At 38.4% G+C, this 15685-nt stretch overlaps 2 protein-coding genes across 2 annotated transcripts in view; one reads left to right on the top strand and one right to left on the bottom strand.

Moving 5' to 3' along the window:
• ST3GAL4 (ST3 beta-galactoside alpha-2,3-sialyltransferase 4) overlaps positions 1-15685 on the bottom strand; it is a 1054305-nt gene that overhangs the window by 538085 nt on the left and 500535 nt on the right. The gene's annotated exons all lie outside the window — the stretch shown is intronic.
• PATE2 (prostate and testis expressed 2) lies at positions 12229-14619 on the top strand. The gene is made up of 4 exons (XM_005667487.4): positions 12229-12339; positions 12483-12506; positions 13033-13161; positions 13520-14619. Exons 1-4 carry the CDS (start codon positions 12288-12290, stop codon positions 13654-13656), a joined length of 342 nt encoding a protein of 113 aa, XP_005667544.2. The 5' UTR covers positions 12229-12287; the 3' UTR covers positions 13657-14619.

The raw sequence follows: 15685 nt of genomic DNA, 5'->3' as shown, positions 1-15685 counted from the left end.
TGAACTAAGTGGAAGGAAGTCTGCTCTTGGTCCTGGGGAGATGTTACCTCATTCTTGAAGGTCTCTCACTACAAGATGGTTGGCCTGGGCAAAGAGTGGTCAGGGCTTGCATTCTTGGCATTTTCAACAAGAATGTGCAGTGCTCAGGACCAGGGTGGATTGTCTCTCCCCCAAAAGTAGAAAGAATATAAGTGTAAATAGTGAAATATTGACCAAAGAAATATGGAAAGTGAAAAAGGTGGAGATTTTAAAATCCAAAAGAAATGAAGGGATTTAAAGATCTGAGAAATTTTTTTTTTGATAAACAAAAAATTCAACATGCAGATAATAGGAGCTACTGAAAAGTTAAAAAGCTAGAACAAATAATAAAAAAACTAAAATCATAAAGTTACATTTATGAAATGACTTCAAAAGACTTGAAACTTCATATTGAAAAATCATGCTATGTACCTGATGATATCAACTTAGATTGATCAACACCAAGGCAGATGCTTGTAAAGTTACTGAACTTTAAAGAAAAAGAAAAAAAAATCCTTTGAACTTTTAGGCCAAAAACCCATGACTTATAAAGGAATAGAAAATTGGTTAATCAATCAGCCATGGGAAAAGGAAAGAGAAAAAACCTACTACATGGAGACTAAACAACATGCTACTAAAAAAACCAATGGGTCAATGAGGAAATCAAGAAGGAAATTAAAAACTACCTTGAAACAAATGATAATGAAGACACAGCCTCTCAAAATCTATGGGATGCTGCGAAAGCAGTGCTCAGAGGGAAATTTATAGCAATCCAGGCCTTTCTCAAAAAAGAAGAAAGATCCCAAATGGACAACTTAACCCTCCACCTAAATGAATTAGAAAAAGAAGAACAAAAAAGTCCTAAAGTCAGCAGAAGGAAGGAAATTATAAAGATCAAAGAAGAAATCAATAAAATAGAGACTCAAAAAACAATAGAGAAAATTAATAAAACCAAGAGCTGGTTCTTTGAAAAGGTAAACAAAATTGACAAACCCCTGTCCAGACTCACTAAAAAGAGGAGAGAAAGAACCCAAATAACCAAAATTATAAATGAAAAAGGAGAAATCACAACGGATACAGCAGAAATACAAAAAACCATAAGACAATACTATGAACAACTATATGGCAACAAGTTTGACAATCTGGAAGAAATGGACAATTTTCTAGAATCTTACAGCCTGCCAAAACTGAATCAAGTAGAAACAGACCAACTGAACAGACCGATCACTAGAAATGAAGTTGAAGAGGTCATAAAATCACTCCCTACAAATAAAAGTCCAGGACCAGGTGGCTTCACAGGTGAATTCTATCAAACATATAAAGAGGAATTGGTGCCCATCCTCCTTAAACTCTTTCAAAAGGTTGAAGAAGAAAGAATACTCCCAAAGACATTCTATGATGCCACCATCACCCTAATTCCAAAACCAGACAGAGATACCACCAAAAAAGAAAACTATCACCCAATATCATTGATGAATATAGATGCAAAAATTCTCAACAAAAATCTTAGCCAGCCGAATCCAACAACATATCAAAAAAATTATACACCATGACCAGGTTGGGTTCATCCCAGGTTCACAAGGATGGTTCAACATATGCAAATCAATCAGCATCATACACCACATTAACCAAAAAAAAGTCAAAAATCATATGATCATCTCAATAGACGCAGAAAAAGCATTTGACAAAGTCCAACATCCATTCATGATCAAGACCCTCGCCAAAGTGGGTATAGAGGGAACATTCCTGAATATAATCAAAGCCACTTATGATAAACCCACAGCAAATATAATACTCAATGGGGAAAAACTGAAAGCCTTCTCACTCAAATCTGGAACAAGACAGGGATGCCCACTCTCACCACTGCTCTTCAACATAGTTTTGGAAGTCCTAGCCACAGCAATTAGACAAACAAAAGAAATAAAAGGCATCCATATAGGAAGAGAAGAGATCAAACTGTCACTGTATGCAGATGACATGATACTATACATAGAAAACCCTAAGGAATCAACCCAAAAACTACTTGAACTGATTAATAAATTCAGCAAAGTAGCAGGATATAAGATTAACATTCAGAAGTCAGTTGCATTTCTGTATACCAGCAATGAAATATTAGAAAAGGAATACAAAAATACGATACATTTTAAAACTGCACCTCACAAAATCAAATACCTCGGAATACACCTGACCAAGGAGGTAAAGGACCTATATGCCAAGAACTATAAAACTTTAATCAAAGAAATCAAAGAAGATGTAAAGAAATGGAAAGATATTCCATGTTCCTGGATTGGAAAAATCAATATTGTAAAAATGGCCATACTACCCAAAGCAATCTATAGATTCAATGCAATCCCTATCAAATTACCCATGACATTTTTCACAGAACTAGAACAAACAATCCAAACATTTATATGGAACAACAAAAAGACCCTGAATCGCCAAAGCAATCCTGAGAAACAAAAACCAAGCAGGAGGCATAACTCTCCCAGACTTCAAGAAATACTACAAAGCCACAGTCATCAAAACAGTGTGGTACTGGTATCAAAACAGACAGACAGACCAATGGAACAGAATAGAGAATCGGGAAATAAACCCTGACACCTATGGTCAATTAATCTTTGACAAGGGAGGCAAGAACATAAAATGGGAAAAAGAAAGTCTATTCAGCAAGCATTGCTGGGAAACCTGGACAGCTGCATGCAAAGCAATGAAACTAGAACACACCCTCACACCATGCACAAAAATAAACTCAAAATGGCTGAAAGACTTAAATATAAGACAGGACACCATCAAACTCCTAGAAGAAAACATAGGCAAAACACTCTCTGACATCAACATCATGAGTATTTTCTCAGGTCAGTCTCCCAAAGCAATAGAAATAAGAGCAAAAATAAACCCATGGGACCTAATCAAACTGAAAAGCTTTTGCACAGCAAAGGAAACCCAAAAGAAAACAAAAAGACAACTTACAGAATGGGAGAAAATAGTTTCAAATGATGCAACCGACAAGGGCTTAATCTCTAGAATATATAAGCAACTTATACAACCCAACAGCAAAAAAGCCAATCAATCAATGGAAAAATGGGCAAAAGACCTGAATAGACTGTTCTCCAAAGAAGATATACAGATGGCCAGCAAACACATGAAAAAATGCTCAACATCGCTGATTATAAGAGAAATGCAAATCAAAACTACCATGAGATACCACCTCACACCAGTCAGAATGGCCATCATTAATAAATCCACAAATAACAAGTGCTGGAGGGGCTGTGGAGAAAAGGGAACCCTCCTGCACTGTTGGTGGGAATGTAAGCTGGTACAGCCACTGTGGAGAACAGTTTGGAGATACCTTAGAAATCTATACATAGACCTTCCATATGACCCTGCAATCCCACTCTTGGGCATCTATCCGGACAAAACTCTCCTTAAAAGAGACACATGCACCCGCATGTTCATTGCAGCCCTATTCACAATAGCCAGGACATGGAAACAACCCAAATGTCCATCGACAGATGAGTGGATTCGGAAGATGTGGTATATATACACAATGGACTACTACTCAGCCATAAAAAAGGATGACATCATGCCATTTGCAGCAACATGGATGGAACTAGAGAATCTCATCCTGAGTGAAATGACCCAGAAAGACAAAGACAAATACCATATGATATCACTTATAACTGGAATCTAATATCCAGCACAAATGAACATCTCCTCAGAAAAGAAAATCATGGACTTGGAGAAGAGACTTGTGGCTGCCTGATGGGAGGGGGAGGGAGTGGGAGGGATCAGGAGCTTGGGCTTATCAGACACAACTTAGAATAGATTTACAAGGAGATCCTGCTGAATAGCATTGAGAACTATGTCTAGATACTCATGTTGCAACAGAAAAGAAGGATGGGGAAGAAATGTAATTGTAATGTATACATGTAATGATAACTTGATCCACTTGCTGTACAGTGGGAAAAAAAATGATGGAGAGGAGGTGGATAAAGGGAAACCTCCTACATTGTTGGTGGGATGTAAACTGGTGCAACCACTATGGAAAACAGTATGGAGATTCCTCAAAAAACTAAAATAGAATTGCCATACGGTAGTGGGATCCAGAAATCCCACTCCTGGGCATCTATCTGGAGAAAAGCGTTAATTCAAAAAGACCCCAATGTTCAGTGCAGCACTATTTATAATAGCCAAGACATGGAAGCCATCTGAATGTCCATCAAGAGAGAAATGAATAAAGAATAGGTGGTACATATATACCATGGAATGTTACGTGGTACATATATACCATGGAATATTACTCAGCCATGAAAAGAGTGAACTAATTCTGGAGTTCCCATCATGGCACAGCAGGAACAAATCCAACTAGGAACCATGAGGTTACAGGTTCGATCCCTGGCTTTGCTCAGTGGGTTAAGGATTCAGCATTGCCATGAGCTGTGGTATAGGTCACAGACACAGCTCAGATCCTGCACTGCTGTGGCTGTGGCATAGGCTGGTGGCTGCAGCTTGGATTTGACCCCTAGCCTGGGAATTTTCATATGCTGTACCTGTGGCCCTGAAAAGACAAAAAAAAAAAAATACTAATTCCATGTGCAGCAACATGGGTGGACAAGTGAAGTTAGTCACACAGTGAAAGACAAAACATCATATGATATCACCTAGATGTGGAAATCCAAAAAAAGGATATAAATGAACTTATCTGTAGAACAGAAACAGACTCACAGACTTTGAAAAACTTATGGTTACCAAAAGGGACACGTAGGGAAAGAGGAAGGATGGAAGGGGAGTTTGGAATTGGCATATGCACACTGTGGTATATGGAATGACTGGCCAACAGGGACTTGCTGTATAGAATAGAGAACTCTACCCCATAGTCTGTGATAATCTATATGGGAAAAGAACCTGACGGAGAATGGATATGTATATACATACAAATGAATTGCTTTGTTGTACAGCAGACATTCTCACAAACTTGTCAATCAACTATATTTCAATAAAACTATGTAAAAAACTACAAAAAAAAGAAAATTGGTTAATCATTAGAATTTTATTTATTTTTAATGGGAGTTCCCATCATGGTTCAGTGGAAATGAATCTGACCAGGAACCATGAGGTTGTGGGTTTGATCCCTGGCCTCTCTCAGTGGGTTAAGGATCTGGTGTTGCCATGAGCTGTGGTGTAGGCCAGCAGCTGTAGCTCCTATTAGACCCCTATCCTGGGAACCTCCATATGCCACAGGTGCAGCCCTAAAAAAGACAAAAAAAAAAAAAAAAAGAAAGAAAGAAAATTGGTTAATCATTAGAATTTTATCAATGGAGTAATACATTTATGATATGTAAGGAAAGAAAATGTGATCCAAACATTATGTGTTCAGCAAAATTCATATTCAGTTATAAAGAACATAAAATATTTCATCATACAGGAGTTTCAGAATGATTGTTCCCATAAGCCATTCCTAAAGAATCCATTGAGAAAAAATGCTTCAGATACAGAAAATGACTAGAGAGACCTCAACATATGGGCTGGTGGTGGAGGTTAAATATAAACTTGCTGGTAGAACAAAGACTAAATGAAGATTAAAAGCCAGAAAGTATAGTAGGTAATGGCTATATAACTGAATAATGTAGATATTACAACCACACACACACACACACACAACCAAAACAAGGGGTGATGATTGAGAAAGTGGAAAGTATATGCAAAATTTTAAAATGATTTTAATAACTATAATTGATGGTGATAATGTTAATACGGTTATGTTGAGACTCATGTTTGTAATATGGGATAAAGCAAATGACTGATTATGGGATATTTTAATTTTCTTTGATTCTAATTTTATTCTGTTCTACATATGCCAATATTGTAATTCACATAATTTTCTGTTTTATATATATATATAAAACATATAATTATATTCTTCTAATTTTATTCTATTCTAAATTTGTGTCCTTGAGATCTAGGTTCCTTGATGTAAAACAAAGGAGATAGTTATAAAATAAAAGAAATTAAGTAAAAATGTTGTAGTCCTGTATTTGAATTGGAAATATCAGTCATACAAAGTATCTTTCATCTATTTATCTATTTATTTTCTGAAAAATCCTAGGAACAATGGTCAATTCAAAGTAAGAAGATTCTGGTCCTGAAATACAGCTCTGACTACAAGAGAACAGGATTTCTCCAATTTCAAGTCTGGGGAAGGAAATGTACAAGATGACTGGAACATCTTTTTGTACCATATAACAAGGCAGCTATCAAACACTACTAAGGTCATAGCAAATAGGTTCTGGAGACACCTTGACATGACTGCACAAAGAGGTGATAATTTGAACTTCAGTAAAAGTGGGTTAGTGTATTGAAACTGATAAAATATGTTAGAATTCATGAGTTCAAAATGATATTTTTAAAAATTGCCCTTTGGAGGGTCTTAGGGGAATAATATGAATGGAACCACTGGGTAACCAAATAGTAGATAAAGAGAATGTCTAGTTATAAAATTATTCCAGATAACATATAAAATGAGTTGGTAGATTAAATATCATCATTTTGAAAACTTGATGAATTAATGAATACAAGTAATAAGCATAAAAAGCTGCTTTCAGGAGTTCCTGCTGGCCTGGCGGCCAGGGAGTGCACACTTTCCCCAAAGGAGATGGACAGTGTCAGCATAAAGCAAGGGAGATGGCCTCTTTGTCCCTTCTTTCAGGGCATTGGACTGCTCAAATTTTATTGGCATAAGTGGTTGATTATATAGACAGTTTTTCACTACAGATTACATCATAGTGTTAAAAGTACATTATTAGTTAACTATTAGGCTTTGTTTTTTGATCACATGGTACAGTAGCGGTACGTCATGTTTTAAAATCTTTAGTCTAACTAAATTTAGTGAGTACAATTTAAGGACAAACAGGCACAGCATATCATGTGGGAAAGAGGAGACCTAGCACAAACCATCTCATGGCCAGCCAGTTTTTACAAGCTGAAGAGGCCACAGACATAACAATTCTTGTCTTCAGACTAGTGTCTATCTTCAAAGTGTCCTTGGCAGAGAGACAGTATGAGAAAATACAGATCAACTTAACTACCACTAAAAGTTTCTAATATCAAGGACAAAACTCACAGCTGGGTTTCTTTTGATAAAGAATGATATATGTCTAACTTCTATGAACCTCATTAAAATCCTAACTCTATAAAGTTTACTGTATAACTAGTTAGTAGATAAACACTATGTTTTAATTAAGTTGGATTTAAATAGGGGAAAGTCCTTCAGGATGAAATTCTTATTATATTATTGTTGTAATTTTGTTAAATCACAAATCACCACAGGAAAATAAGAATGGAAAATAAGAATAATAAGCAAATAATCAGGAAAGACTGAGGAAAAACCTGAATAGCAAGTGAATAACAGAAAAGACTAAGTCATCCATGGAACAATCCCCACTCAACAACACAAAATGGAAATTGTTTCCTGGAAAATTCAGTCCCCCACCAATGTTAGCAGGTGAGCCTCATTGTCTTCTGGGGCCTGTCCTTGGAATTGCGCTGTACAGGCAGATGTCTCCTTGTTTAGGAATCTGCCCTCGGAATTGCACCGTTCAGGAAGGCCCCTTTTCCTGATTAATAGTTTGCCCTCGTCACTGCACTGTTCAGGCAAGCTCCCTTCCTCTGCTCCTTGTATCTTCTCAGTTCCCACTGTGGCACAGTGTGTTAGGAACCAACTTCAGCAGCTTGGGTTGCTGCAGAGGTACAGGTTTTATCCCCAGCCCAGCACAGTGGGTTAAAGGATCTGGCATTGCTGCAGCTGTGGCATAGGTCAGGGCTGAGGCTAAGATTTCATACCTAGCCCAGGAACTTCCATATGCCCTGGTCGCAGCCATTAAAAAAAAAAAAAAGCTGCTAACATTACAAAGGGAGAGAAAATAGACATTATCTGTTTTCAACCTGTCCCTTGAGTAAAGAACACAACATCACCCATTGTCTTTCCAAAGGGATTGAATCTGAGTCTGATCAAGCTTGTGGATCCATTTTCGAATTTTTGAAGACATGAGGACATAGGAACATATTTAACTGATCCATGAGTATACAGTCATCAACATATGGCCTGTGGGAAACTCTTCAGGTAAAACAGCCTTATTTTTCAACAGATAAATTGCAAGTACCTGTAATTTAAGAGAGACTTCAAAACATCCTAATTAAAAAAAAAAAAAAACCTGGGCGAGAGTAGACTATAGGGTCTAAGGATACATATTTGGCTGGTGAAATCATGAAGAAAAGGAAAGAACTGATTACTGCAAAATTCAGAACAGTGGATTCTTTTGGTGTGAGGAAAAGGGCTGTGATTGGAATGGGCCATGTGGAGAAGCTTCAGGGGTGGCTGGCAAAGATCCACTGCTTAAAGTGGATGTTAAAACAAAGCATGCAGATGGAGTCCCTGTCGTGACCCAGTGGAAACGAATCTGACTAGGAACCATGAGGTTGCAGGTTCAATCCCTGGCCTCACTCAATGGGTTGAGGATCCGGTGTTGCTGTGAACTGTGGTGTAGGTTGCAGACGCGGCCTGGATCTGGCATTGGTGTGACTGTACTATAGTGCAGCCCTAAAAAGACAAAAAGACAAAAAGACAAAAAAAAAAAAAAAAAAAAACATGTAGAGTTTCCGGTTGTGGGTAACTTTAATGAAATTGCATCATTGCCATGGACCAGAAGTTGAGAGGAGATGATCATCTTTTTAGTTAATTAACCATTAGAGAGAAAGAAAGCCCCCAAATCCATGGTAGTATTACCTTTATCAGTATCCATGACTGGCAGATTTGGCTCAGGTTTTCTTATTCTGCTACAAAATTCAGTAAAAAATTGGCTCATATTCAGTATTGCGAATGTGCAGAATAGTGACCAGAGGAGAATCTAAAAGCTGATGGTGTTGAGAAATTATTGTACTTGAACTATGATAACCATCTATTTAAATCAATCTCTATATTATGTTAAGAAGCTCAATTATTTTTGATAAAAATTTCAGCTGATTTATCCTCCCATCATAGAAGATCATTTTATGATAGTTAAATTCACTTCTGTCTGAATGCTATGTTGCTCATTTAGCCAAAAAGATGTATTTGATATGCTACTAAACCCACTTCCAAAAAAACTTCTTTTTTTCTGCCTACATAGTATTCCGTTGAATAGAAGTAACATAATTTATTTAGCTATTTGTAATTGATCCTAATCAATTCCTTAGATTTCTTTGTATAATAAGGAGATTTAGCCCTTAGTCTGTGATATGAGTTGCAATTTTTTTCCTGGTTGTTTATTTGGGTTTTTTTTTTTTTTTTGGATTTTGCTAATAAGTTAGTGGTTGGTACCCCACCCTTGCAAAAGATTTTTTTTTTAATGTAACCAAATATGTCAATTTTTTTTTATGGTTGTCTATTTCAAGCCATATGGAGAAAGGCGTTACCCACTCTGAGACTATAAAAACACCTCCCATTTTACCCTTGACACTTTAATGTCTATTTATAGTACCCACATAGGCAAAGGGCCCAGGATATCAAAACCAGTTTTTATCTTTTTCCTTTGTAAGTCTGCATAAGTAGCACAGTACTTCATTTAGAAATGTAAAAATACCTTCTGCCCACAATCTTGGAAACTGCAATATAAAAAGAGCCTTGTTTCCACCTCCTGTTCAAATCAGTCTGATCAACCTGGTTACTATGTGGAGAACCGACTGCAAAGATACAAGAGTGGATGTGGGAAGATCATTATTCATTCGTTCCACGGATATTTATTGGGTGTCTTGTATGTTCTAAGCCTCCACATGCCAGGTTACAGTGGTAAATGAATGAGAGCCTTGCTCTGTTCTAGTGGATGCTCCCGGTATCACCCTCAAAGCCAGGGTCTTGACCCTTGAATGTCACAACCACAGTTGCAGCCGCTATCCTATTACCTCTCCTCACCAGGTGTCCTTTTTTGCATGTGGCTCCTTTTGACTGAAATTTCTGACACCTACCCTAGCAAAAGAGCCCACGCTGTTCCTGAAATTTTAAGCACTGCACAGGGAGTTAGTACTTGATAGTTTCAAGGTCCTTAGCAAATATGAGCTTTCCCTTTTCTACAAACTTTAATATACTACTAATACCAATATTATGACAAAAATTACTCTCAATGTCAGTAACTCACCAGGGTCATGTAGTTGGCAAGCAGCAGAGCCAGGATTTGAACCCATACGTGTACCAGATTCAAGTGTGGGATAAGTGAAGTGTCTTTTCTAGAATTCAGTAATGGTACAGAAGAATGGGTACTTGAATGTCTTTTCTAACCTGGGGAGAAATGACTTTTCATGAATATCTTGCAATTGCACAATAGTCAGCAAGAAATCCCATGTTATGAAACAACCCAAATGTCCATCGACAGATGATTGGATTCGGAAGATGTGGTATATATACACAATGGAATACTACTCAGCCATAAAAAAGGATGACATCATGCCATTTGCAGCAACATGGATGGAACTAGAGAATCTCATCCTGAGTGAAATGACCCAGAAAGACAAAGACAAATACCATATGATATCACTTATAACTGGAATCTAATATCCAGCACAAATGAACATCTCCTCAGAAAAGAAAATCATGGACTTGGAGAAGAGACTTGTGGCTGCCTGATGGGAGGGGGAGGGAGTGGGAGGGATCAGGAGCTTGGGCTTATCAGACACAACTTAGAATGGATTTACAAGGAGATCCTGCTGAATAGCATTGAGAACTATGTCTAGATACTCATGTTGCAACAGAAGAAAGGGTGGGGGAAAAACTGTAATTGCAATGTATACATGTAAGGATAACCTGACCCCCTTGCTGTACAGTGGGAAAATTAAAAAAAAAAAAAAAAAAAAAGAAATCCCATGTTATGTGCTTGAGACAAAGTAATCTCAGCAGCAAGCCCAGGGCATTGTCCCATTGAGTGCCTCTGTTTACCCATCTGCCCTCACCTGAAATGAGATGCATCTCTCTGTGCTTGAACTTCTTGCTCACCCTGCCTCTGTAGCAGTTGGCCAGCTCTCATCCCAGGGTGTCAGGTTGTTTTGACATCTCCGTGCTTGACATCCACTGTTTCTTTGGGTGTCTGTCCCCACTCACTTCTAGTTCCCACATCACTAGCCTTCAGTGTCCTGCTCAACAAGCCCTTCTTCGGGGAAGCCTTCCCCCATCAAGAAGTCAGATTTGAATGTCCCTTATCTAGGCTTCCTAGCAACTGTGCTTGATGTACTCTGTTGGATTTTTTGTGGGGGTTTTTTTGTTTGTTTTTTTTTTTAATTTTTTTTAATTTTTTTTTTTTTTTTTTTTTTGCTTTTTTAGGGCTGCATATGGAAGTTCCCGGGCTAGGGGTTGAATGGGAGCTGAAGCTGCCAGCCTATGCCATAGGCACAGCAATGCTGGATCCTTAACACTGAGCAAGGCCAGGAATCAAACCCACATCCTCATGGATACTAGGTTCGTGATGTGCTGAACCACAGCGGGAACTCCCACGTGTTTAATGTACCTGTGATGTCTCCTTAACTAGACTCTAACCTCCGTGAGGCCACGGATTAGTGCCCTGGTTTGTTTGGCAGCTTTTCTTTTTGTGATTTGGCTTTTGGTGTGTGTGTAGTAAATATTTACTTTTTAAAAAATCGATCAATTAGTTAATGACATCTGAAGACAAAGTAGGCAAATTTCACCTCAGCTCACCTGCCCCCTGAAACTTCCCTTCTCTACACTACAGAAGAAACACTCCAATGTTTCCTCCACATTCAGACTATACTCGGAATCCTGAACTTAGTTCCTGCTGCTTCAAGCTAAGTGAGGCAAAGACAATTAGGAGATTTTTCTATACTAGCGAAGAGAGCTGAAAGGAACTAAGGTGTCCCAAACCCTGTCTTGAAATACCTGAAAGGTTAATGCGTGAGAAAGAAATTTGACTTATTTACAGAGCAAAATGCTTAGTTACACAATAATAAATAAGGAATATATATATATGAATATATATATATAATATATATATATATATATTCATACACCCACACACACTCATCACTGAGGAGAATTTTTAAATAAATGCCTTAGGGGCAATAAGACTCCACTTGGTGGCTTGGCTGGTTCTGGGAACACTGAGGTACTGTTTGTTCCTGAAATTTTATGATTATGCGATCTAGATGAATAGTCCAAGGACAGAACACTGGGGGGTGGGGGTGGAATCCAGCAGTACCTTCCACAGGAAACTGCACATGAGCAGAGTGCCAGAATGTTTGTTCTGTTTCTACTGTGCATAGTCTTTCTGGTCTGCCTGAGTAAGGGTAAGTCCTGGAGACAAAGGGAGAGTTGGTTGTTGGTTAAGAGATGGGAAGGTGCTAGGGGAGGAGAAATTTCCAAAACTGGATCTTGGGGCTTTGGCAAATGTACAAGCAATTATGACAAGGAAGATTTCTTCTTTTCACAGGAGAATTTTATGAACATCTGATTGGTACGACATGGCTAGTCGAAAGTCCTTGGTAAAAGGGTTATTTATTACATGTTTAGGAGTAAACCTCCCCCCTCCATCTTCCCTGAGAGCTGTCATCCATTCTCCTATAGATCCTAGGAGTTTTATCTTCTCCTAGACCAATTTAGTCCATTTCTTGGAATAAGAAAGTTAAAATCCCCTTCTTTGCTTCCTTTTCCCCATTCCTGGACAAAATCATTGGGCTAGATAGGGGCTTATTACTTGGGGATAGATATCTATATCTATATATCTATATCCATATCTATATATCTATATCTATATCTATCTACCATAGATAAATTTTATGGGAACCCTGACCTTTTGAGATCTTATACAATATTGGATTTATGCCTATCTGAGCTATCTATCACAGGATTACCAAATGAGTCAGCATCCCGAGAAATGTTGGGAACCACTGGGCAATAGTACATTCCTGTTGGGAAGCCCCCAGGCCCAGATAACCTTCTCTATACTGCATCCTTTAATCCCCCCTTTCTGTGTTTGGCAGAGCCTTCAGTGATGTGTTATAAATGTAGAAAATATCATCTTGGCATGTGCTATGAGGCCATGAGGTCCTGTGTCCTGAAGTACCAACAGACCTGTGCTGTTAAGAACATTTACTTACTTACACCAAAAGGTAGTGTGGGGTATAAAGTGACTGAGAAATAACCACATTTCCCCCTTAAAGACACTCATGTTCTTTTGTCCTCAGAGTATAATGGGTGAGTGGAATGGGTAAGGATGGAGTGGTCCTGCAGAGGGGATGGCAAAGATGGCTTTTCCTTAAGACAATATTGAGTGAGGGAAAGGTAGACATCCCTTATCAATTAAAGAATAAACTCCATTTTGTGGGTCAGTTATTAACAGACTCCATCTCTTGGTTCATTTGAGTCTAGAGAAAAGTCATGGAGGCTCTGAAGAGAGGTTATTCCTAGGAACATTGTAGGAGGAAACAGTGTCATGTCATTTATATTCCTTCTCTTTTACTTCTTCAGGGCGGAGTATGTATTTTTATTCAATACTGTCATGTATGACCAACTGTGAGGACATCAACTTCTTAAGTTTTGATAAGAGGACAGAGCTCATCTGTTGCAAAAATAAAAACTATTGCAACCTCCCTGAGGGAGTATAGTTCTGCATCTCTCCTGGATTTTCAGTTATTCTTCAACTTACTACTCCCTTTATCTCTTCCCCCATACCTATAGTTTGTTCTCCTCTTCCAACCAATGGTGTAGAGTGAGAAAGCCATCTGGTAGTGAAGAGAGAGGCCCTCATAAGAAAAGACAGTGGGAACGAGCTGAGTCTCTTTAATGATGAAGCACTACACAGAATTTTTGCAAATTTCTTTTGCTCACAGAATTTTGGTTTCATTATGATGGTGTTGCCATGAATAGCATTACATTTAAAATTGATCATTCATTATCTCCTACATGTAAATATGAAGACCTGGGTCAAAATAATTCCAAGCTGATACTGGGAATTCTGTGACTGTACTTTATCCTCATCCATACCCACTCCTCTGGTATGGGGTTCTCTCTGGATTAGCCCTGACACCCGGCACTCTCCTTTTGCTTGTGGGTTATGGAGATAAAAGAAACTAATTCCCGTTTCCCAAGTGGCTGGCAACATGAGCCACATCTTTCTATGGTAGAGTTCTTGGGGGAGAATCTCAGGCCAGAAATAATTTGGACAGGTATAGGGATGAGGCATCAAAAAAAGTTTTAGGGGCATTTCAGTTTGTGGAAATTAAGATTTGAGAAACAATTTAGCAGGGGTGGAGTTATCATGGCCTTTCCTGGCTAGGTAGCTGGATAGCAGTTGACTGAACTAGGTGATTGAATTGGAAATGCAAACCTTGTATAAGAATGGCTAGTCCATTTCTTCTCCTAAGAGTGTGAAAAAAAAAATGTTGGTAACAAAGCAGGTGACAACACACCTGTGGCCAAGATAGTGAAACTTCCCTGGGTACAGAATAACCCTGCTATTTCTCTCCTTGTGAAGCCTACTGAAGTTCCTAGTCCTGGATTTCCATGATCTTTTTTACCTCCCTTTTTATGCCATGTGAAATTCTTACAATAAACCATTTACCCCTCTACTTGAATAGTTTGGAGTACTCTCTGTCTTTAAAATCATTTGGGATTTTGCAGAGTCGGGATGAGGAAAGACATGTAGACAACTTTTTCAAAATAGGCAGGCAGGTTGGAAAAGCCAGCGTAACATGGATATTTTGAGTTAGGGAAACAACATATTTTTGTTTGTAGTTGTATGTGGTTTTCTCTCTCCCACTGCATCATGGGTATGGAAGGTGTTGTCTAGAAAAAAAAAGAGCCAGAGAGATCATTGTTTTCCCTTGAGTTTCAAAATAGACCTTAAAAACATTTGTGAATCAATGTTTAGACAAACTGAAGAAGAGATTACTCAGATGCTAATTGGGTAATTCAACAAGTATCACACAATTTTCCAATTATAATTCATGCATGAAAAAATGACTGTGTTGAGTTCCCGTGTGGTGCAGCAGGTTAAGGGTCCAGCATTGCCACTACAGCAGCTTAGGTTGCTGCTGTGATGCAGATTTGATCCCTGGCCAGGGAACTTACACATGCCACGGGCATGGCCAAAAAAAGAAAAAATAATGATCATGTTCACTACTACTTCAGAAAGTAGACAGAGTAATGGCTTGTCTCTGCTACATGATATGTGACTACAATTAGAGATACTTGAAGGCTGGGGGTGATTCAAAAGCAGGAGCCTGGAATCATTTAGAGGTGTCTCCATTCATGCGTCACTGCAATTAATACTGGTATAAGTTGTGAGGTCACCTTGGGCTATTGGTCAGAACACCTACATATGGACTCCATGTAGTTGGGCTCCTTTACATCATGGGGTCCCGTCTTACACACACACTTAGGGCTCTAAAGGTAAGCATATATTCTTTTTTTTTTTTTTAAGTGTATATTCTAACAAGGTGGAAGTTGCATTGCCACTTCCAAAGAGTCATGTATCACCACTTCTACATTCTATAGGTTACAAATGAGTCACAAGCCTAGCCAAGTTCCACTTTGGATTGGAGAATAGCAGCATTGTAGAAGAGCCTGTGTGGGATGGGGGGTATTATTGCAGCCATCTTTGGAAACCCCTGTCTGTTACAACTAGATAATAGC

This window comes from Sus scrofa, chromosome 9 (genome assembly GCF_054392235.1).
Source record: "Sus scrofa isolate SSC_HxYL_T2T_F1_AM1 chromosome 9, Sscrofa_HxYL_maternal_Yorkshire_Landrace_v2.0, whole genome shotgun sequence".
Lineage (NCBI taxonomy): Eukaryota > Metazoa > Chordata > Mammalia > Artiodactyla > Suidae > Sus > Sus scrofa.
The sequence above is the reverse complement of the archived record's forward strand: the minus strand, read 5'-3'. Positions and strand labels throughout refer to the sequence as shown.